The sequence below is a fragment of the Nannospalax galili genome, unplaced genomic scaffold (assembly GCF_000622305.1).
Source record: "Nannospalax galili isolate Female #2095 unplaced genomic scaffold, S.galili_v1.0 scaffold211, whole genome shotgun sequence".
Classification (NCBI taxonomy): Eukaryota; Metazoa; Chordata; class Mammalia; order Rodentia; family Spalacidae; genus Nannospalax; species Nannospalax galili.
Genome location: NW_008329624.1, coordinates 2254862 through 2277492, shown reverse-complemented (window position 1 = coordinate 2277492; position 22631 = coordinate 2254862). Strand labels below are relative to the sequence as shown.

At 44.7% G+C, this 22631-nt stretch overlaps 1 protein-coding gene across 6 annotated transcripts in view; it reads right to left on the bottom strand.

Annotated features, from left to right (window-relative positions):
* The window catches only part of Arid1b (AT-rich interaction domain 1B), a 417231-nt gene that overhangs the window by 26553 nt on the left and 368047 nt on the right, over positions 1-22631 (bottom strand). For 5 of the 6 annotated variants that reach the window (XM_029566701.1, XM_029566705.1, XM_029566703.1 and 2 more), the window contains 5 exons: positions 18468-18613; positions 11821-11930; positions 11056-11214; positions 4760-4969; positions 1874-2078 (listed from right to left, as the gene is read on the bottom strand). In XM_029566701.1, the coding sequence (XP_029422561.1) occupies positions 1874-2078; positions 4760-4969; positions 11056-11214; positions 11821-11930; positions 18468-18613 (830 nt within the window). The remainder of the gene's footprint in view (positions 1-1873; positions 2079-4759; positions 4970-11055; positions 11215-11820; positions 11931-18467; positions 18614-22631) is intronic. The other variant, XM_029566702.1, reaches the window with a different exon arrangement.

The window sequence follows — 22631 nt, the reverse complement described above, 5'->3', positions numbered from 1 at the left end:
GGACACAAGTTCTTTCCTGATGAATAAAATACATCTTTAGATCTTTGCAGACATCACTGCTTTGGTTCCTGCACCCCACTGGGTTTTTATTTTGGAAAAATACTTTCAGAGCTGCTCATAGGCAGCTTCTTTCACTCTGCGAACTGAATGTAGTGTTGTGTGATTTTTAAAATTAGATTTTCCAGCGCTCAGTTGCACTCTGAATGGTGAAGCTTTGGGATCTTTAAGGGTAGGGCTAGGGCGGAGGGTTTCTCTTTATCCTTGGAACCTGCAGAGCCAAATCTAGGGATAGTCAGGCCAGTACACCTGGGCCTAAATGTCTGCGACCCCTTGACTGGCAACCTTAGCAGCTCTGCCATACAGGCAGCGGCCAAAGGAAATCACTATAAGGGAACAGAATTCTTTCTCTGGCTTCTAGGTATAAATACTTGGCCTGTTTAAAAAGTCATTTCCGGGGCTGGAGAGATGGCTCAGCGGTTAAGAGCACTGACTGCTCTTGAAGAGAACCCGGGTTCGATTCCCAGCACCCACATGGCGGCTACGAACCGTCCTTAACTCCAGTTCCAGGGGAATCTGAAGCCCTCTTCTGACCTCCGTGGCACTGCACGACACGGGTGTACTCACATACTTGCAGGCAATACACTCATACACAAAAAAAAAAAAAAAAAGAAAACGTAGACTTTTATTAAAAAAAAAAAAAGTCATTTCCAACTATGCTAAGGCACTGGTAGGTTCACAGAACAATCTAGGGTCAGACATCTCCAAATAGGCCTCACCCCCGCCCCCTCCCAATGTGTGGTTTGGGTTCATAGCAGCTATATCCAGGGCTGAAGCAAGAGAAAGTGATAAGCATGCAGAAATTGCCTAGCATTCCACACATGCTCAGAAACATGGGCTGTCAGTTAGCTTTGGTTCAGGCTATGTGACTGGGCAGTGCCCATAGCTTCTTCCCTTGTACAGCAGGCCAGAATACTGCTGCCAAGTACTGAAGGTCACTGGGCTTAGATGTGACCTCTGACATAACCAGCAAGAGAATGGTGGGATTTGCCTGAGTGAGGTCACCACTCACAACAAAGGAGGAGACCCATTTTTCCATCTGTAACACTGGGTTTGCCAGCATACAGGATTTGGTAATTTCACAGCTGAAAGCCTAACAGGGAAAACAAGGCCAGAAGGAGATCTGCAAAGAATGACAGGCATCTAATAGATTGGTGTGGCAGGGAGAGACCTGTGTTACATCTGGTCTGGCCTGCCCTGGCAGAGGGAGCCCCACCGCCGACAAGCCTGGGCCTGAAGCTGGCCAGGCCACTGCCAACCTTCACTGTGGCACTGACAGAGATTCCCTTCAGGTGAGAATTTGCTGGGTAGGGAGCATCAAGATCTAAGTCCAAATTTCTTTTTTCTAAAGTGTAAATTTGAGTAGCCTTGACTGCAGAGGTGGCATGAGCTAACTAGACCTGGGGTGTGGGTTGCATCGCTCAGGAGTGCGATATTTCAGAATGGGTTAATGTGGGAGTTTACTTCCTGTGCATAAGATGGAATATTGTACAATTCGTGTATAAGAAACAAAAGTCTACAGCCCAGGATTCCCAGGTATGTAATGACTGAACAGGGGAGGATAAAGAATGATGTCTTCAAAGTGCTGAGCGGGTATCTCATACTTTAGTCTTTCTTTCCTAAAGCATGCCAAGGTCAGGCCAGATGAAAGGAACAGTCTTCCTTTCTCAGGTCTGGAGCTCTAGCTGATTCACGGTCTGCTTGCAAAGCTGTCAGGGTTCCAGCACCAAGCCCACCATGGCCTTCCAGCACCATGGCCACCAGGGCCATCCAGCACCACACCCACCGTGGCCTTCCTCGCAGAACTGCCACTTACCAGGAGACGGCGGCTGGAGCTTGGGCTGCTTCTTCGTGTCCCCTGTGCTGAAGACTTCTGGAGGGGGCTCCTCCCCACGCTCGATCTTGCACTCGAAGGCAAACAGGTACTGAATATACTGCTTTTTCAGGGAGCTTGCCGCACTGCTTGAAGTACCAACGTTTAGGTTGGTTGCCAGCTCACGCCACTTTTTGTTTTTATTAACCTAGGGTTAAAAAAAAAAAAAACCCGAAACCCCCCGCAGGATTGTTGGTTTGCAGCAAAGTGGCTTGTTTAAAACCAGGAGATAAAAAAAGCACTTAGTGTCTTGGTTTACTTTTTTCATTTGCCTCTTTTAACTAATGTTCATTACTCCCACTCAGCAGAGCGCAGACAGCATTTACAGTTATAAAACCATTAAGGAACCTGCTGATGGCTATGTAAAAGCCCGCTGGCCGGGGTCTTCTGCCTGCTCTGTCTCCTGGAGCCTTGTACAGGATCTTTTGGATTCCCAGACCTTGGAACAAATGGACCCCTGCTCGCAGTCACCCTCACCTGATCTCTTAACTAAGAGACAGGGGCATCTAAAAACTAACGGAGTAGCAGCACTGTTTGCAGTTTCAATGTTTGAGCTCTGAGAGGAAAAAAAAATGTTCAACAGCCACCAGCTCCCAGTGTCAGCCTGTAGTCCTGGGCACAGCAGCACACGGTCCTGTCTCTGTAGGCGTCTTTGGGATAGACACGGGTGGCCCCTGGTGCAGGGCTATGGCTCCCTGGCTGCACTGTTTGGCCAGCAGCTCAGTGGCCGGGACACAGATTTGTGTCCTGTGGGACTTCCTACCTAAAGCTGAAGACACCAGCGCTGTAAAAAAGGGTGGGGGTGTATACTGGGTTTGGGGTGGGAAGAAGTGGGGAACTATTCCAACCTTTCCATCCCCACCTGGGTACAGGTTATGAAAGGTTAAACTCACCAATGAAACATGAAGAGCCACAAATAACTGGAGCAAGTCTGTGCCTTCTGACGTGTGCTGTGCTGAGTAGCATGCAAGGGTTGTGGAGTAACGAATTTCTGGATTCAAACTTTGGCACAAGGCTCTTGACATGCATTTACTTAGTGCTGAACAGTCACAATAAACACACCATTGACTGCTCTGGGAAATGCTCTGGCATTAACACAAAGGTGTAAACAGCAGGCCATAGCGGCTTCAGAGATTGCAAGTTGTGCTGTGGGCCGCCCAAGGCACCAGGCTTTGTGTTCATCTGTCTAGGGCACCGCACCTGCTCAGCAGGAAGCACCATGGCATGAGCAACACCGCCTCCCACAGGTGTTCTGGCCACACTAGCCACGCCAGCGAAGCTACCTGTTTGCAGATATAATTTGTGCATGCACATGGGTGTGTTGGGCAGTCAGACAAGAGCTACATACACAGCCTGATGAGAAGATTTTGGTTGTATTTCAGTCTTGGTGATTCTTAAGTCTCAGCAGAAGAGCCTAGCTCAGGGGAGACCAGAGGCAAAGTGGGAGGAGTAGGGGATGTAGGGATAGGGAGCACAAGAGGTCCGAGGTCATGCCCTCACCTGTGATATGGGGTCTATTCCATAATTTGACATGGGTTATTCAGAGCCTAGAACGAAGTTCTAATGGATCCATAGGCTGTAGTTCCCCTGTAGAAGGGCAGGCTCCAAAAGGGATGGCCAAGAACAAAGGCCTCTGCTGTAACCCCCAGAGTCACAGCATTGAACATGGCAGCCTTAAGTGACACTGGGGGGATGAGAAGATTTGTCCTGCGATAGTAAGCTCTAACTTTGGGGGTGTGTTGGTTGCCTCATTCTGCCTATTAGACCACTGGGGACCCAACAAGTTCCATGTCATTGATTTGTGGTGGGGACCCAGACAGATAGCCTTTAAGAGCTCTTTAGACAACTCCTACTCACAGCAGGAACAATAAATCGTTTTGAGACAGGAAGAGTTCACGTTTGAAATCAGAAGGCCTGGTTCTCACTTATCTGCCAGCGTGCCTAGGCCACCATGTTACTGTACTTTGCTCACAGAGTTTCCTCATCAATAATTTGGGTTGGTGACCCTGTACCTTGCAAGAGTACTGAGAGAAAAAGCCCATGGTGAGGTATTAGATCACATGCTTGAACCCTACAGGACATGTCCACTCCAACTAGACTCCTTACCAAAAATGATGGGGTGAACAAGGTGCTAAGACACAAGATTTAGGGGAGACTCACTCTGAGGGTCACCATGTAGTGGTCTGCACTTGTACAACCAAAAAATGAGCAATGCCTTGAATTCTGCACCCTGGTGCCTCTATGTCCCACCCCTAGGGAATACCACAACACTGGTCCCGTGGCTGTCTAGAAGCTATGGGCATGGTTTCAACAGTAAGAGCAAGAGTCAGCCTCCCTGCACCTCCCCCCGCCACGGTCTCATGTAGCTAAGGCTGGTCTTGGGCTCCTGATCTTCCTGTCTCTACCTCGCAAGTACTGAGATTATAGGTATGTACCACTATGTCCAGCTTTGAAGTTCCTTTATAAATTGCTTTGGATAGAAAGAAATAGTAAATTTGACCTCTATCTGATCCACCTCATGAATTTAGTCATCTCCAAAACATTTCTAGAATATTTACTATGAATTTGTGGCAGATTCCAGAGAATTCTGGAGCTGTCAGGGAACCTGAAGAAAAATCTAACTGTCTGGTACATAGATGAGGAAACTGAGGTCGCACTGAAGTGGGGGCAAAGCCGGGGGCCTCCAAGCTCTCCCACTTCTACAAAAAGGCATGTCCCAGGAAGGTGACCTTCCTACAGGCTTAGCTTTAACTATGTGACAACACACCCCAACCTGAGTCCATATATTCAAAGGCTTCTGCAAGGGCCTGTCTACTTTCTGTGTCTCACCTGTGCCAAACCTCCAATCTCTTTGACGCAGACATAAAGTCGGAACAGGTCCAGGGGCTTCTTGCCCACTGCCGGCAGACTGCATACAGGGGAGCCCCTCTCTTCCATGAAAGTCAGGTACCGGTCGACCCACAGCTTTCTCTCTGGCTCATTCCCCAGCTCATATACTTTAGTGATCTTCTCCCCGGTGGTCGTGGATGAACTGGACTTCTAGTGCCAGGAGTATGTGGCAATGGGTGGGGGTTGGGGAGCAGAAGGAAAAAGGCAAGAAAAGAGCAATGAGCTGACAAAAATGTTTAAATCTACTGACATTACACAACAGTTAGGAACGAGGCTACTAGTTCAGGCATGAAGCACACATTTTCTTAATTAAGAATATACTTTGACTTTAAATAAAAGGGCCCAAACTCTAAAAACTTAACCAACCTAAAGGAAACACTGATAGAAGCATTGATTCCCAGAAGGCCAGAGCCCAGTGAAGTCTCATGTCCTTTTGAACAAGAGTGTAGTAGCTCAGAGAGCCTACAGCCGGTAAGAATTTCCCATGTGACCTCCTAGGTCCCCAGTGTGCTCCTATTTTTTTCTTGTCAAAAGCAGAATGATTCAAATGTGTCCTTACGAAAACTGAATCATGTGGCAGAATGGACCTAGTGCTTGCTGAAGAACGCACAGTGAGTCAGACACCAGTCACTGGGTGTGGCGCCAAGTGTTGGGAGTCTGTAGGGCAGTGGCCAGCCAAAGCTCTGGCACCTGACAGTCAGCTTTCTCTACATAAGATTTCCCCGGCTTCCCTGTCTGGGCAAGCGGCTATTAGACGATTCCTTCAGAGTTGCTTCCTGCTCTGGAATCCAGACTCCATGCCTGTCAAACGGCAGCTTTTGCTCTAACAGGCCATTTTCCAAAGCCATTTTGTCTGCAATGTTAAGCCTTTAGCTTTAGAATTGCTGAGGCACAAAAATCTGTGCAGGAAAATGGGTGGGCTGGACCCGATGTTGCAGGCCTGTGATCCCAAGCAGGTAGAAGGCTGAGCCAGGAGGAGCCCAAGTTCAAGGTTAGACTGGGTAGCATACCAATCCCATCTCAAAATAAAAGAAAATAAAGTGGGAAAATGCTGGGGACAGAGTAATTTTGTGTGTGGGGGAAGTTCTAAGTTTAGTTCTCAGTATTGATGGGCAGGGGTGTGAGTGTGGGGTGTGATATGGTTAATATAATTTTTAAAAAGAATGGCAAATTTAAAAAGTGTGATCTTTTAGAGTTGACATATATATTATATAAACTGATCATGAAAAATATCATATAGCCAAATGATAAGCTTTCACACTTTATTTTCTAGAGGAAATCTTACAGATCCATTTGACCGGGAGAGAAACTGCTGGTAGCAATGACAGTTTACACCACCCTGACAACCCTGCAGAAAAGCCTGGCCGCTGTCAGCAGGACAGCCACTCACAGATGCTGGCAGTGAGCTGTTTCCTTTAGAAAGGATTCTAAAAAGTGGGTCCCGTGTTTCTCAAAAATGAAATTATAAGCTGGGTGTGGTGGTTTACACCTTTAATCTCAGCACTCAGGAGGCAGAGGCAGGCAGATCTCTGAGTTCAAAGCTAGCCTGCTCTATACAGTGAGACCCTACCTAAAAAAATAAAGAGAAATTATGAAATAATAACACAAGGAAAAAAGCATTATCCGCTATAATCAGAGAAACATAAAGAAGATTCATTTCTCTTGTGAAAAACTGGGAAACAAGGCTTGAGGCTCCATTATTTAAATTTTCAGTTTATTATTTTTATTTTATACGTATGAGTATATTGCCTGCACGTGTGTAAGTGCAACCATGTTGTGCAGTGCCCACAGGTCAGAAGAGGGCGTCAGATTCCCTGGAACTGGAGTTACAGATGGTTGTTAGCTGCCATGTGGGTGCTGGGAATTGAACCCAGGTTCTCTGCAAGAACAATCAGTACTCTTAACCACTGAGCCATCTCTCCTGCGCCTGAGGTACCATTTTTTAAAAAAATATTTTATTTATTATTTTTATTTTATGTGTATGAGTGTTATGCCTACATGTAGGTAAGTGCACCCATGTCGTGAAATGCCCACGGAGTACAGAAGAGGCTGTTGGATCCCTTGGAACTGGAGTTATGGACAGTTGTTACCTGCCATGTGGGTGCTGGGATTCAAACCTGGGTCTTCTGCAAGAATAGTCAGTGTTCCTAACCACTGCGCCATCTCTCCAGCCCCAAGGTTCCATTTTGAAGCCATCATTTTAATTTAGTTCCTTGAACAGCTCTGACAAGGTAAGGTTGAGATGCACCTATCACTTCTGGCCAGTACACTCTAATGCTGAGACTGGAAATGGATCTGAGGATGGTTTAATCATAAGCAGACTAACAACGTGGAAATGTTTGCTCTGTTTTTGAAAAGATTCTTAAAACCTGGACCAGGCCGAAGATGCTAATTTAGTTTGCATACATAGATTTACATTTTGTCACTTTTAACTTGTGCTACTGTAATGTATTCTCTTCTAATTAGGTAAATGTGATGGATGGTTTTTTATAAAGATTTATTTTACTTTTAATTATGTGTACGTGTGTGCATCTCTGTGTGTGTATGTGCACATGTGTGAAGGTGCACTGGATCCTCTGAAGCTGGAATTATAGGTGGCTATGAACTGCCTGATGTGTGTGCTGGGAACCTGGGTCCTTGGCAAGAGCAGTAAGCACTCTTAATCAATGAGCCATCTCTTCAGCCCCAAAGATAACAGTTTTTGATCATTTTAGTATCTTCCCCAAAGCATTATTTTTATAGTGCTATCTTGCAGGAAAAAGCATCTCATTTAACTGAAACCATCAGGTCTGACAGTGTGATAATCCTTCAGGAGGCCTGCTGCCTAGTCTAAACCAGTCCTCAGTTTTAATCCATCACTTGCTAGATTGTTCCTTTGTAGCAGTTTTGACAGAGTACATACAGCTATGTTCTGCAGGGGACCTGTCTGAGGGCTACTTTTCTACCTAGACTTCAAGCTTATCTTGATTCTGATTCAACACGCTCAGCATCATGTCCTGCACGCTGATCTTAGATAGGTCTGTGCTCTATGAATGTTCAAGTGTTAAAAAAAAAGGCATAAAAAGTATGACTACACGCAAATAAGAATTAACAGCTGATTCAAATATTCTATTCATAGGATTTGAAAGCGCAAGGTGTGAAGTGAACATAAATGGAGGCCATCAGTGAGACTCAGCTGAGAAAGTCAGGTGCTCACCACTAACACCTGACATCTCCCAGCCCAAGGCTTGCTCAAGAGCAAAATCACTGCCAGAAGGGGATGAACTGAGAATAAGGACCTGCTGAGAGGGACAAGGCCCAGCAGGGAGCATGTACTCTCACCACATCCGTTCCTCCTTCCTAGACACAGCCAGGAGGGCCCTATGAAGAAGGTCTTTATGAGACTGCTATGACAGTGAGCTAGCCCTTCAGGACGACTCAGTCCTGCCATAGTGTTGCAAAGATTGCATCCTACTGTCCTAACACTGTTGGGGAGAAAATAAAAAATTTTTATTTCAGTTGCTGAAAAATTACAGCAAGGCGTTCTTATGGTGCCACAAATGTTTTCCTTGCATACAGTTTAATTAAGCTTAAACATACATTTTCCTCAAGCCTTTGAGGCGGATTTACATTTCAGCAGCCTTTACCATATGCTTGGTACTATGTGTATGTGCGTGTGTATGGACAAATGTTTATTTTTATTTTAGAATGTTTTCTAACAAAACAATGTTGGTCCACAGAATACTGTCAAAGCAAGCATGGTAGCTTTATTACCTTCCCCGGTGCAGGCTGTTGGAAAAGCTTTATGAGGGACACTATTAAGAGCAATTTCAAGCACAAATTGAAGTGGTATCTCAGAAGGCAGTGAAATATTCCTGAGTCGCACGGCTATAGCTGTGATAGCATGAGGTCCTTCACTGTGGAGGCCCTTCATGTGCTCTCCTTCCAGCCCGTCTGAATTACAAGCTCATTCAGAAAAGTAGCTATTTTCTCAGTACACAGCAAGAGCTTAGCACTTTCCACTTGGCAAACACAGTCCCCCTCATCATTTCTTAGAACTGGAGCCAGAAGATTGCTTGTGAATTCTTAAACATAAAACAGTTTATGGTATAGGAAGTCATGATGTATTTAGAAAAATGAAAAATACTCAATTTCTAGAGTAATCATATTATCAAAAAATGAGGTCAACACTTTGCTTTTCTTTTAAAGAAATAATAGGATTTTTTTTGAAGAAGGGTCTTGTAGTCCAGGCTAGATTCAAACATGATCCTTCTGCTTCAGTCTCACAAATCTGGGATTTTAGGCATGTGTCACTGCACCCAGCTAGAAAGGAGGATTTTGAAGGTATTTTCAACAGGCCTGGCTGGATAGAGACAAGCCAAGCAGGAAATCAGAACATAGCACCTACTGTAGTCATCTGTAATTCCAAGCCACCATATGCACTTAACCACATGACACAGTCTACGTGGTCTTCAATAAACTATTGTTTCAAAGATTATTATTTTCCACCTCTGAGCCAATATACAAATGCTTCTACAAATGGATTTGACTTTTCCCCATTCCCTTAGCATTACTAACTCATATGTTTTTTCTCATTAGAAAGAAAAGGGAAAGAAGAGGGGAGGGGAGGGCAGCATATGCACTTAACCACATGACACAGTCTACGTGGTCTTCAATAAACTATTGTTTCAAAGATTATTATTTTCCACCTCTGAGCCAATATACAAATGCTTCTACAAATGGATTTGACTTTTCCCCATTCCCTTAGCATTACTAACTCATATGTTTTTTCTCATTAGAAAGAAAAGGGAAAGAAGAGGGGAGGGGAGGGCAGATGGGAGACGGGAAGGGAGGGGAGAGGGGAGGAAAGGGAAGGGGAGGGGAGAGGGGAGACAAGAAGGGAGGGGAGACAAAAGGGGAGGGGAGGGGAGGGGAGAGGAGGGGAGAGGAGGGGAGAGGAGAGGAAAGACAAATCACCCAGGGTGGGTGTGGGAAAACCCCACACTATTGGCTGCCTTCTGAGACAACGCAGACAGCACAAGGATGGGGGACCTGTACTCTCCCTGCTCTGGTTCTGCTCCCCCACCTGAAAGCACTTCACTTCACATCCTGGGTGTGAAAAATCAAAACACATCTTTGGGAAGGGGAGAGCCCAGAGCACCCGCCTTTGCTCTGGAAAAAGGAAAATGCTGGTTATCACAGAGTTTTGCAAACATTTGCCACAGTGAGCAGCTCTTCAACCAGCCAGGCTCTACAGCTAACCTGGTGAATGGGCAATTAAGAGTAGGCTCTTTTTGGGTTTTGACTAGATTGCCAGATCCTGCACAGCCAGGGTCTTCTCCCTGCCCACCCCACTTTTCCTGAGCTGGGTTCTTCAATACATTGTCTTACGGAAATTAGTGTGCTAATTAAGCCTTCTTGGCAACTAATTGCATGTTAAGTTTTTGAAAGAAGATCTTGTGATTCCCTATATAAATGTAAAATAAAGGTCACTGTAACACATTACTCTTTTTATTAATGATACAGAATTTTTTTTTTAGAAGAAAATAAAGGTTCAACTTGATGGCCAAAAGAACATCAAGGCTAAAACATTTCCTGCTATGTACATCGGCATCGCTGTTATTTACTATCCTATGGAAACCGACACTTCAGTTACCAAGGTATTGCACAGAACACCGTTTTTCTCCCTGAGCTGGCCCCAGAGCAGGTACGTATTTAGTCTAAAAATTCACATGCACTAACATTTCTATAACTTTTTGGTCAATTTCAGACATACAATTTGCAAACCAAACAGGGCTGATGTTATGCTAAACTGCACCCAGATTGTAATATGCATTTATTTGAAGTAGATAGTTTTGAAATAATGTTTTAGATACGAGAAAGTTTAACCAGGAGTCAAATGTGTCATTTAGTTCATGGCTGCTCTCAGTTTCCACATAAATGGAGACATAGCTTGTGTTACAGAATCCCTCTGGGGTGCACAGCGACCCCCTGTGGAGGAGCCTGGGCCCAACAGCTCAGCACACTGTGTGAGGTGCATCTTCACCAGAACAGCAGCCTCTGCCCAAGACCATCTGTGATGCATACCACACTACTCATCTTGTTACCAATGCAGTTATTGATAAAGAAAGCTTTTCATAGATCAACAGTGAAGAAAAGTCTTATAAAGCAAATCAACAGGCAAGCAGTAAAACATCACTAATTAACCAAAACCCCACAAAGAACAAGAAAGTGGAGAAACACCCAGAGCCACTTACAGGGCTTGATGGAGTCTTTGGCCAGCCTGGGCTGCTGATGCTATCACTCTCATCTCCATGGAAGGAGGAGATGCTAGCAGAGCTGGGGGACATGGGGGAGGGGACTGGCAGGTTGCCTGGGGTTGGGGGCTGAGAAATACCCTGAGCGCTGTAGCTATCCTGTGGTAGAGGAATAAAAAAAATGACAAAGGTAGGGAAAACTTTATTAAAAGCAGTAAAAGCACACTCAGTTAACAGACTATATGCACAAAGACATACATAAAGACATGTACACACACACACACACACACGCGCGCGCACACACACACACACACACACACACACACGCTTCAAGCTTACATAGAACACGAAGCATTGGTTACCCCTTATGAAAGACATGGAAAACAAAAACAAGAGCTGTTCACCTACTTATGAAATAAGGCAGGAAAGCAAGATATTAAGTATGCTGTTGCTGAGAAGGCCAAAACAGGAAGCTCTATTCTGAAGGCAGAGAAAAGGGCTGCAAGTAGCAAAGGCAGGCAAGACCCCTTGCTTCTCCCCACCCCAACAGCATCTCTTAGGTGGGTCTTGTCCCCCCCGCCCCACCTTAAGAACTAGCAACTTTTGGATCCACACCATGGAGGGGGTGGAAGAGAAAAGAAGATGGCAGAAGCGTGGCACAGGACGAAGACATGCAGAGAGAAGACACCAAGTGAGGACAGCATCAAAGCACCACAGAGGACAGCCAGAGCCAGGCAGTGCCCATCGGGTGCAGCGAGGAAGTACCTTTGACTTGCTCTCTGGCTGAGCAGCGCCTTCTTCTTTGCCATCTGCTTTAAGAGGCATGGACAGTTTGGATTCACCAGGAGACATCATATCTGCAAGACCCATAGATGCTAATCGAAAATAGGAGAAAGAGTCAGGATTATACACAGGATGTACCATGGTGTTCCTGCCCACTCGAGCTGTTGAGTGACACATGGGGCACAGTAATACCTGACAGTTGACACGACCACACTTTGAGATGACCCCAAATACAGTGTATATGTATGTACATTCTACAGTACCACAGTCTTAACAGAGTAGGCAACAAGTGGGAATAGGGCGAATGTGTGAATTGCTCATGAGGCACTGGAAGCAATGGGTTCTCTAACCTCCTCAATTCAAACAATCTATGTTTGCAAAATTACTGATCTTTGAAAAAAAAATCTTCCCTACGTCACATGGTCTAATATACAATAAAAGAAGGACATTGCCCAGATGACTTGGGAGCTTGTAACGGGTCTACAATGGGGTTGGTGTTCCTTTAGGTGGCAGAGCCTGCACTCGCTCACTCGCCTCCACCCACAGTGGCTCCAGAGGAAACCCATACTTCCCAGTTCCAGTCTGAGAAATGCAGCCAGCCCCATCGAGGCCCTGGATAAAGGTTCAGGGAACAACTGACTCATACACACTTCCTGTAGATACAGACAGACATGCTCAGGTGAAAAATAGGGGTTTCAATTTCTTTTCAAAGGAAGGCGGCCACAGTGGGGAACCAGTGTAGTTATGCAGGGAATAAAAGCTGAATTTCCCCAGAACCCCACTGTAAAGCATCTGCACAGCCCTGTGCCTGCAGAGGCTACAAGTTAGACATTAGGGGCTGGAAAGATGGCTCAGAGGTTAAGGACACTGGTTGTTCTTGCAGAAGACCCAGGTTTGAATCCCAGCACCCACAATGGCAGCTAACAACTGTCCATAACTCCAGTTCCAAGGAGTTATGACAGACTCTTCTGTCCTCCAGGACATTGCACAACACAGGTGCACTTACCTACATGCAGGCAATACACGCATACACATAAAAATAATATTTTTTTAAAAAGTGAGACACTAGACAGAAGTATGAAGAATAGAGAGAATTGGGGAAACTGAGGGAGCGATCTGAAATCACTCCCTGACAAGTCAAAGAAACTTTAGGTCTCATGAGCAGGACTTGCTTCAGACCCTGCAGAGGCTGGTGCAGGCTCAGCCAGGCGGACACATGGAGCACAACGTGCCACAAAAAGGAAAAAGAAAAAAGCTTAAAAAATACTCTGCAGAACGATTATTGCACATATTCATGTATTACTATGTTTTAGAAAATAATTAGTTTTAATTACAGCAGTGAGAGAATGAGTAGGCTCTGGTGAATTAGCTGGCACGCACCATGGTGCTAATTTGCTAATATCGTTAGCTTCACTGCAGGTTGAGACCATAGGTCCTGCCAAAAAAGCCGACCCCACCACGTGCCCTGGAGTTTACATAGGCACACTCAATATCAGGCTCCGAAATCCTGTTTTCCACAGGCACACTGGCTGGGTTTTCATAAGCCCATTTGCAGCCCAGTCAGCCCTTAAAGTCATCACAACACACGCAAATCATAATTGAGATGTTTTTCTTTTTTTCAAATTACTTTCAATACTTAGACTTTAAGAACTGGAACAAAAAGCTTTTTCAAGTGATGCAGCTGCGGAGAAGAATCTACTGGGATCAGCGAAAAATGTGTTATTTTTGTGAATGTGTGAAACCTCAAAAAAGCAGCTGAGAGACACCACACCAGAAGGCTGCCTTGTTCAAGGCAGTGCACTGCTCTCCTGCAGCTTTCCCTCCAGGGCCTAACAAGACAGGAATTAGGGAGCCTGGACACTCAGAAGCACCCTCTTTAGAAGAGGAGGATAAAAGTAACACTGGTGTGGAAAGAAGGGCCCGTGCATGAAAGTGCACGTCCTTCCTCTGACTCAGAGTCGGTGAGGAGTGGCGGCCAGCACAATTAATAGACAGAGGGAAGGTTTCGTGGGCAGCTGCCCAGGAGGACTGTTTGGCCAGTATTTGTAAGTTATGCCTGAATATTTTGATAACAGGAATAGTAATATGTTTTATGCATTTCACATGTTAATATATGCAAAAGTACTTTTAAGCTTAAAGAACTATGCCAATATGTATTATGATAATCAGGGATAATTCACAGTGATTTAATAATCAGATGTAAGACGAATATAAGCATATATGAGACTTGAAACTCCCCAAATTTCTTCATTCTCAATTATATATTTTAAATTGGGGATCTTGGATATACACATATAAAAACTCAAAAACTATATTGCTCTACTATTCTGAGACAGTTAAGGGGATAGGGTAACATACTAAAGTATTCTGCCTGACAATTTTCTTTTTACTAAAAAGATCATGTCCTTCCTTACTGTGGTTTTTATTTTTGTTTACTTAGTTTTTGTTTTATTATTTTTATTTTATGTGTATGCATGTATTACCTACATGTAGGTAAGTGCACCTGTGTCATGCAATGCCCGCAGAGGACAGAAGAGGCTGTTGGATCCCCTGGAACTGGAGTTACGGACAGCTGTTTGCCGCCATGTGGGTGCTGGGATTCGAACCCAGGTCTTCTGCAAGAATAGTCAGTGTTCTTAACTACTGAGGCATCTCTCCAGTCCCAGGTTTTTTATTTCTTTGTTGAAATGCTTAGTTTTGACTTAACAGAATTCTCAAGGAATCTCTACAAAGCCATATATCTCCCCACCCCTTCAGGGCAATTGTATCTGGGAGCAGTCCATTGTCTACTTTTCTCAGAAAAGAAAGACCACCACTATGGCCAGGATGTGTTAAGGAACTGCTCTTTCTCTCACTGATAATCAGGAATTCAGGATGTGATGTTCAGGTGTGAAGAGGGACAGAAACAGGGAGGGATCTGTGTCTACACCACGCACTGCCTGAGCGCTGTGAACACATTTTAAGCCTTGGTCTTTGGCTGTACCATTGGAATTTAAGAGCTGTTGTGGGTCAAGGTCCTAAGGCAGCTACTCCAACCTGGATTTAATACATTCCAAGAACACGGGGACACAGGACTGGAGTGCTGTCAGCCAGCGTCCTGCTAGCTTCTCTCAGCCCCTTCCAATGCTGCAGACATTCTCAGAAAACGGGAGAACACAACCAGGAACATACACAGCTCTTTTCCTTTCATGCTAATATCCCATATTTGGTCAAATATTTTACTCATTGCTTTTAAACACACAAAGGGCCTATCTATGTAGGTGCCCATGAATTCTGTTGCTATTGTTTGAAACAAGGTCTCATTCTGCATACCCAGGCTGGTCCAGAACTTACTATGTTGCCCATGCTGACCTCAAACTGACTGTGATTCTCTTGCCTCTGTCCCTCCGGACCGCTCGAGTGCTGGGATTACAGGTGTGAGTTACCACACCTGGCATGACAATTTTTATATGTGGCAAAATACACAGTGCACAGCTAACACAACACGTAAGAGATTAAAAAAAAAAGAGCTCAAGAGCTCAAAGGAAACATTTCCTTCTCCTGGGCTCAGCAAGGCCCCAGAAGAGCCTTCCCTGCATGTCACCTCCTATGAGGGTGCCAGGTTTGACTCCATAATATGCACGCATGTCATCCTCCTAGCCACTGTGGAACTTGGCTGCTCCATGAGGCCACCAAGAAGATTGGTGCTGGAACGCTGCTGCCCCACCTCATATATCCTCTTTTTAAGAGACTTGGTCATGACTTATCAAGTCTGTTGGATCTTTGGGGGGAGAAAGGAAGGTTGACTGCTCAAGTGACTACTGAGAAAAATACTCCCAGGCCTGTGGTTCTCAGACATGTGCGTGTGAGAATACCTGGAGTCCATAAAGAATGCAGACTCCTAGACACACCCTCAGACATTCTGAGGTGATCTAGTTTCCACAGGCATCCCTGAAGCAGCTGGTTCTTAAATCTGGGGTAGCACGCTGATGTCCTTTCTTTGTAAAGGGTTAATGAAGCTGGCAGGTAGCAGCTCGGTAGGAAACTGATGGGTAATTCACTTTGAGGACTGGAATCTGACCAGGGCTGTGTGTCATGGAAGTTCCCCTGCTACCAGGATAGGGAGGTAAAAATGCCTGGTGCTCTGCAGGGTGGTGTCTGGTGAGGCAAACTCTGAACTATTGATGGTATGTATTTTTACAGATGTTCACTTGAAGATGATGCTTCACATGCAGATGAGTATATGGTAGTGAATATCATAAATATAATACAAGTAAATGTGACCCAACCCACAGTACAGGTCTTGCACGAGGGTGTTTAACAAGCTCACTCATAACTTGTATTTTTGTGCAAAGTAACTAACATTTTGACCCAATTTGGTAAAAACGAATTCCAATCCCAAGTTTGAGAAGTCCTATTAATGTTCTGGCAACCCCAAACTGTTTCTTCAGAGGGAAAGGTCCCCACCGCTTCTCATCCAACCGCTCCTGGCATTTCAGTGAAGAAACAGTTGTCACATGTACACTCGCACTGACTCCATTTAAATAATTACTTGCTCACTGAAGCCTGTAACAATTTGTTACTACACAGGAGGACTTTTTTGGCCCTGAACACTGTCTATAGCACCATTGTTTGAATTCAGCCAAGAGAATGCTGGAATGCTAGTCACACTGGCTGCTAATGATGTCTCAGAAATCCCACTGCCAGCCCAGACCTGCATTCATGTTCCTTCCCTTCCTCCAAAGGGCACCTTGCTGTTACCTGTGGGATTTTATCTCCATGGGCCCAAGCCATGCAGGTGGACATGACAATGAGCCAGTTCCCACCCATGTCTATGAGTGCATTTCTAGCCCTGCCCCTGGTGGGGGGGTACACTCTGACATCCTGTGTCATTCCTGTTCCCCTCAGAGATGATGAACACAAGCATTCTTATGACTTGTCAACAGACACAGTAAATACTAGACTGTCAGTACTCCTCAGACGTGCTGAGTGATTACTTTCTATCAGGCAGCATCTGACTTAATAAAGCTAAAATAGAAATCACATAAGTGTGTAGGGCAAAATTTGACAAATGTTTAAATTATTAAAAATTCAATGCTTTGAAATGTACAATGCCATGAAAAATACACTTCTGTTCTATAAAAAGAGCAGTGGGGATAAATGGCTTTTCACTGAACAGATTTCCTCTGCATGAAATAATGAATCGCTGAATTATCTGAATAATAAAACCAAACCCTCACTGTGAATCCCCAGAAAACTGGTTTTCTTGGGAGCACACACATCTTAGGCAGGGTGGTGTGTCACTTGTTTGTTGGTTATTTTGGGGGGCTCTGGAGTCCAGGGGAAAAGGCAGACGTAACTATTGCTAATGGCAGGTGGAAACTTCATGTATAGCTTCAATGCTCTGAAGTAAGCAGTTTTACTACTTCAGTAAAGCCAGACAAAATGCAGGGTATCCCAACCAGACCCTTAATGGCCTAGGCAGCACTGGTAGGGGAGGGGCTCCTAGCCCACAGGCTTTTGGACCTATGGACTTCATCTCCCCATGAATTAACATCTACTCAATGTCAGGAAGGGATATTTTAGCTACTGAAAACCCTCTTTTTTTTTTTTTTCTTTTTTGTTTTCTTTTTGGGACAGGGTCTCCCTGTAGCCTCAGCTGGCCTGGAACTCACTTTGTAGACCAAGGTGACCTCGAACTCACAGAGATCTACCTGCCTCTGCCTCCCGAGTGCTGGGATTACAGGTGTGCACCACCATGCCTGGCTGTTTTGTTTTTTTAAACAAACCTTTAATACCATTATTAAATGAGACCTTAGAAATGGGTGGCTCAGCCACTCAGGTAGGTAAGCCTGGCCTCTCTAGGCTGTTCCCCCTGAAGGAGAAGCAGCGTACAGATGGAGAAGGGTAACCTGAGGAAGCCAGGGCTCACATGCACTCAACGTGTCCCAAAGCTCTGCAGGACACACAAGCCCACACCCCAGCTGGCTGAAATAAAAGAACAAACCCTACCAAAGGGGTCTCCATCATTCAGCCGCAATGCACATCAAACTGTCTTTGGGACGTTCAGGAACTTGAGAAGGTGGCTCAAGGGTCTCACAAAGAAAAGCTCAGCTACTAAGCAGACCTGAGTTTGTAAGACGACAGGTATGGAGATTATAAAGGCTGAGAGAACTAGAGACAGCCTACAGATGGTGCTCAGGAGGGGAAGACTGCTATACATGTGAGTTATTCCCTTAAAAGGAAAAAAGTATTTCAAATCCCTGTTCTCCCCTGCAACCCCTTCCTCTAAAGTGTGAGTCCTAAATGTTTACCTCTACCACTAGCATTGAACAGTTCATGTTTGTGGACCTCCCAACACTCCTACTAACTCTCAGTGATAAAGAGAATGTAGTGTATATACTTCATGTCCAAAGATATCTGAAGCATGTTGACATACTGTAGAAAGAGAATGAAAAAATAATTGACATAAACTATAATATAATCTTTAAGTCTCAGATTGAGCAAGTTTCTTAGAAGCAGAAAAGTGATCTTATCTGCATTTTCACCAGTAGATCCACCTTCTCAATTGGGCACATACACTGTGAAGCCTAAGAGGAGGAGTGGGGAAGACACGGCAGGACGGCCGCAGGAGCAGAGTCACTGGTTACCTGGGGAGCTGTTCACCATGGCAGGTGTCATGCTGTAGGGCGGCGCCTGTGTGTTCATCAGGCCGGAGCTGTTGTTCATGGGCTGGCTGTAGGGAGAGCTGGAGGCCATGAGTCCACTCTGGTTCATGCCAGGAAAGCTGCCTTGCCTGTAGGGAGAGACACAGGCACACATGTCGGCTGCACAGAGGCCTGGCAGTCATCTCTAACAACGCACTTCTGTCAGGGGCAGGGCTGGTACCTTTCATATTTGCTAAAAATGAGTTCTTTCCTGGAGAGAGAGGCTTGAACTCTACTACTAGGCAAATGCTGAACTCACAAATATCACAAGTTACACAAAGAAGTCACTTTCATAAGCATGTCAAGGGTTCTGAGTTATTATTCATAACTCCAGGAGAAATATAAGCCAGTTGAAGGGATTTGAATTGAAAACAGGAATTACAAGAGCAAGCAAAATTAAAGGCTAATGTCTAGCAAGATCTGGCTACTCACACTGCTTCTGTTCCTCATATCAAAATCACATCAAAACCAGAAATGAAAAGCAAAGCAGATGAGCAGTATAGGAATGTTCCTAAAGCAATTCTGTGCCCTAAATTTTACGATTTAATAAATATGAAAGAAAGATCCTGATATTTAAAATGTGAAGTTGGGTCCTATTAAAACACAGCAATTTGCCTGTATATAAATGTCGTAGCAGACATCAGACTTCCATTGCTGGAAGAGGGATCCGAGTGGCCCCTCTGTCCTGGGACGGGGGTCTCTGTTTCAGGTGAGAATTTGACACTGTAATGAGCTGGTATCCTTAATTCAGAGTTGACCCCTGCAGACTGACATCACCACCTCTTGGGGACTTGTCTTCGTTAGTTTTGTCCCATGCTTGGAAAAGAAACAATGTCCTTTCACAAAGAGGAGAAGGGTACTCTTTGGATGGAGACAGCTGTCACACAGTGTCACTTCTCTAGTAATGAGATAGGGAAGGGTTTGTTCTGGATGGCACAGTGGTCTGGTTCTCTCAGGGAAAGCTCCACTGCATGAGGAAGCATGGCCACCCTGTGCCAAAGCCTTTAAAAGACTAAAAACTTTCCTTAGGTAAATAATGCACCTTTGAAAAACTTGTCCAAATTATGGTTAATGACATCACTCTTAGGAGTAACGCTAAGAAAGGGGTCCAAGTTCACCTTTTGCTTATCTGTTCTAAATCAATTACTCTGCACTCTCCTCTAGCTCCATTAAGCTATCCCTTGGCAGCTCTTACTGTATAGCACTTGACATTTTTACAAGATGTAAAACAGTCAAGTATGTTACTGTTTAAAACCAGCAAGCATATTCCCTTTGTGTGCCTATTTGTAGTGGACTAAGCTTTCTGGCTTATACAAGAAATTAAAACACGAACCATTTGAAAAAACAAAAAGTATAACAGGTTTAAGTGTTTTTGTCTTCTTGGAAATGTTACAAACCATCCAGGGAAATTCTGTTCCCATAATGAGGACTTGGGAAGACATTTTTGAAAGGATTGTGTGTGAGGCTCTGGGAGCCCCTCGAGACCCCTTGGGAATGGCTACAGAGTGCTCGTCAGCACCACGATGCCCACTGCAGTTGGTCAGACATAGTGGCCATTACTCAGTGGCTTCTGATTAACCTCCAGGTTGTCAAGTTACTTGTAGGAATAAAGTAACCATGTACACCTTCCCAGGTGGCCTCGGTTTCAACATCATCCCATGGACCATGGCCTTCAAGAGGACAATTTAGCATTCATTGAACTGTCTCAGAGGTGGCTCCTGTTGGGACAGCTCTGTTTCTTACAAATAAACCACTGAAGAGTGCCCCTAACTTCTGAACAGTCATGTTTTTAGGAACAACCCTGACCCCTTCTCAAGAGAACCACCTCCCGAGGAGGGCTGTCCTTCTGCTTCTACTGGAGGAAGGCCTTTCTGTCTTAGCTAACTTCCCCTGTGCCTTTTCCAGCTGTGAGCTCATTCTGGGGTATGTTCAAATAGAGCACACAGGTCTTCGCTCTTGTAGGTGTTCAGCCTCACAGGAGGGGTGGAGGACCTTAGTAACTCCTGCACACATTAAATGAATAAACAGAGAACATACCTAGCACTCTAAAAGGGTATTATAAAGCAGGGTTACTTTGGAAGCTTCTATACATTTAGTTCCATATAGTGTAACATGTAGAAAAGTAACGGTTTCTTTACACACTTTTTCAGACAAAGGCAGAAAAGAAAATCAGAATATAAACCTCACTAGGTAGATGACAAATTATATCATCATCCAGCCCTGATCTATGATTCCTCAACATTAGCCCTGCCCATCATCCACCCAGGATGACAAAAGTGCACGCAACAGTTACAAATAATAAAAAAAAAAAGACTTTTTTTTTTTTTTGGACAGCGTCTCTCTAGTCCCAGCCTGCCTAGAAGTCACTATGTGAACCAGGCTGGCCTTGATCTCACAGAGATCTGCCTGCCTCTGCCTCCTGAAGGCTGGGATTAAAAAGGCACACACCAGCAGTTTGGCACGACTTGTTTTTCTAGCTTAGCCATGATCCTTCCAAATTTCTCAACTGAAATCTTCCCAGAAAATTCAAGTCAAGTTAGCGCATGAATTGGGAAAAATGAAGTTCGGCGGGAAGCAGTGCAGCCTAAGCCAACTCCAAACAGCCACATGGGCAACAAACAGAAGCATCTCACTCTGACAGTCAGTGGTGGTTGGATGCCTTGAGGACTTTCCTTCGCAAGGAAAAAGACTCTTAAAATAATAAAACCCCACAAGATTCAGCAGTCCGTATGTTGGAGGTCAGATGTCCATTCCAACGGTTGCCACTTAAACCAAACCCGTAGTTTTTAAGGCCTGGTTAAAAGGTCAGGCGTCTGGACTGGCATTAACCTTACCTACCGGGAGTCTGGGCACACACTTCTGCTATCTGGGCCTCAGCACCTCCGTCTGGACATGTGGAGCTTGTGCCATGGCAGCAACCTTAATAACATTCAACACTGACAGACATACCTCATATTCTTTATAAAGGTACTTTATAAATTTAATTTTTTCAATTCCTGCAAATTAAGCAGGTGAAGATCACGGAGGTTGTTACTTGTCTAAGGTCACACTGCCAGTAAGTGCAGGAACAGAACCATGAGCTGTTCTCAGTCCACTCCTCCATCCTGCTTTCCCAAGGGCTCCCACACTGCTCTCACGCCCACTGTGTGACACCTTTCTGCTTCTATCTTGGATCTAACTGAGAAAGTACCAAGGCAGGAAAGCTCTTCTCTGGGTTTCTGGAGTGTAGACTTCAGGGAAGTGGCATTGTGGGAGGGATGGTGATGGATATGACTCAAACAGCGTCCTAGATCCCTGTGTCCAGAAAGGAGGAGACTATGTGTGTAGAGGGCCTCTTGGGTACCCAATGAAGGAAGCTGCAAAAAGGGACCCAGACTTCCCAGGAACGCAGGATGCCTGTGGCCTCCTGTGGATGTCAGGGAGCTGATTCCTCGCCCCTACAGCAGTAGTCCTTTTTATATCTGCTCTGGAGGTGCCAGCAAGAGTGCTAGCAGCGTTTTCTGCATCTATTGAGATGACAATGTGGTTTTTGTCTTTGAGTCCATTTATATGATTAATGATGTTTATTGACTTGTGTATATTGAACCAGCCCTTTCTGGGATAAAGACTACTTGATCATAATGAATTATCTTTTTGATATGTGTCTATATATGATTTGCATGCATTTTGTTGAGAATTTTTGCATCTATGTTCATTAAGGATATGGGTCTATAGTTTTCTTTTTTCATTGTGTCTTTACCTGGTTTGGGTATTAGAATGATGCTGACTTCATTGAAGGAATTTGAGAGTTCTCCCTGTTTCTATTGTTTTGAATAATTTAAGTAGTATTGGTTGGAGATCATCTTTAAATGTCTGGTAGAATTCTGCTGTAAATCCATCTGGGCCTTGGCTTTTTTTAGTTGGGAGGCTTTGTATTACTGTTTCAATTTCCTTATATGTTATGGGCCTGTTTAAACTGTTGATCTCTTCTTGGTTTGACTTTGGAGGCTCCCATGATTTCAGATATCCATCCATTTCTCTGAGACTTTCAGATTTAGTAGCGCATAGGTTTTAAAATATTCCCTTATAATGGTTTGGGTCTTTTGGGTGCCTGTTGTGATGTTTCCC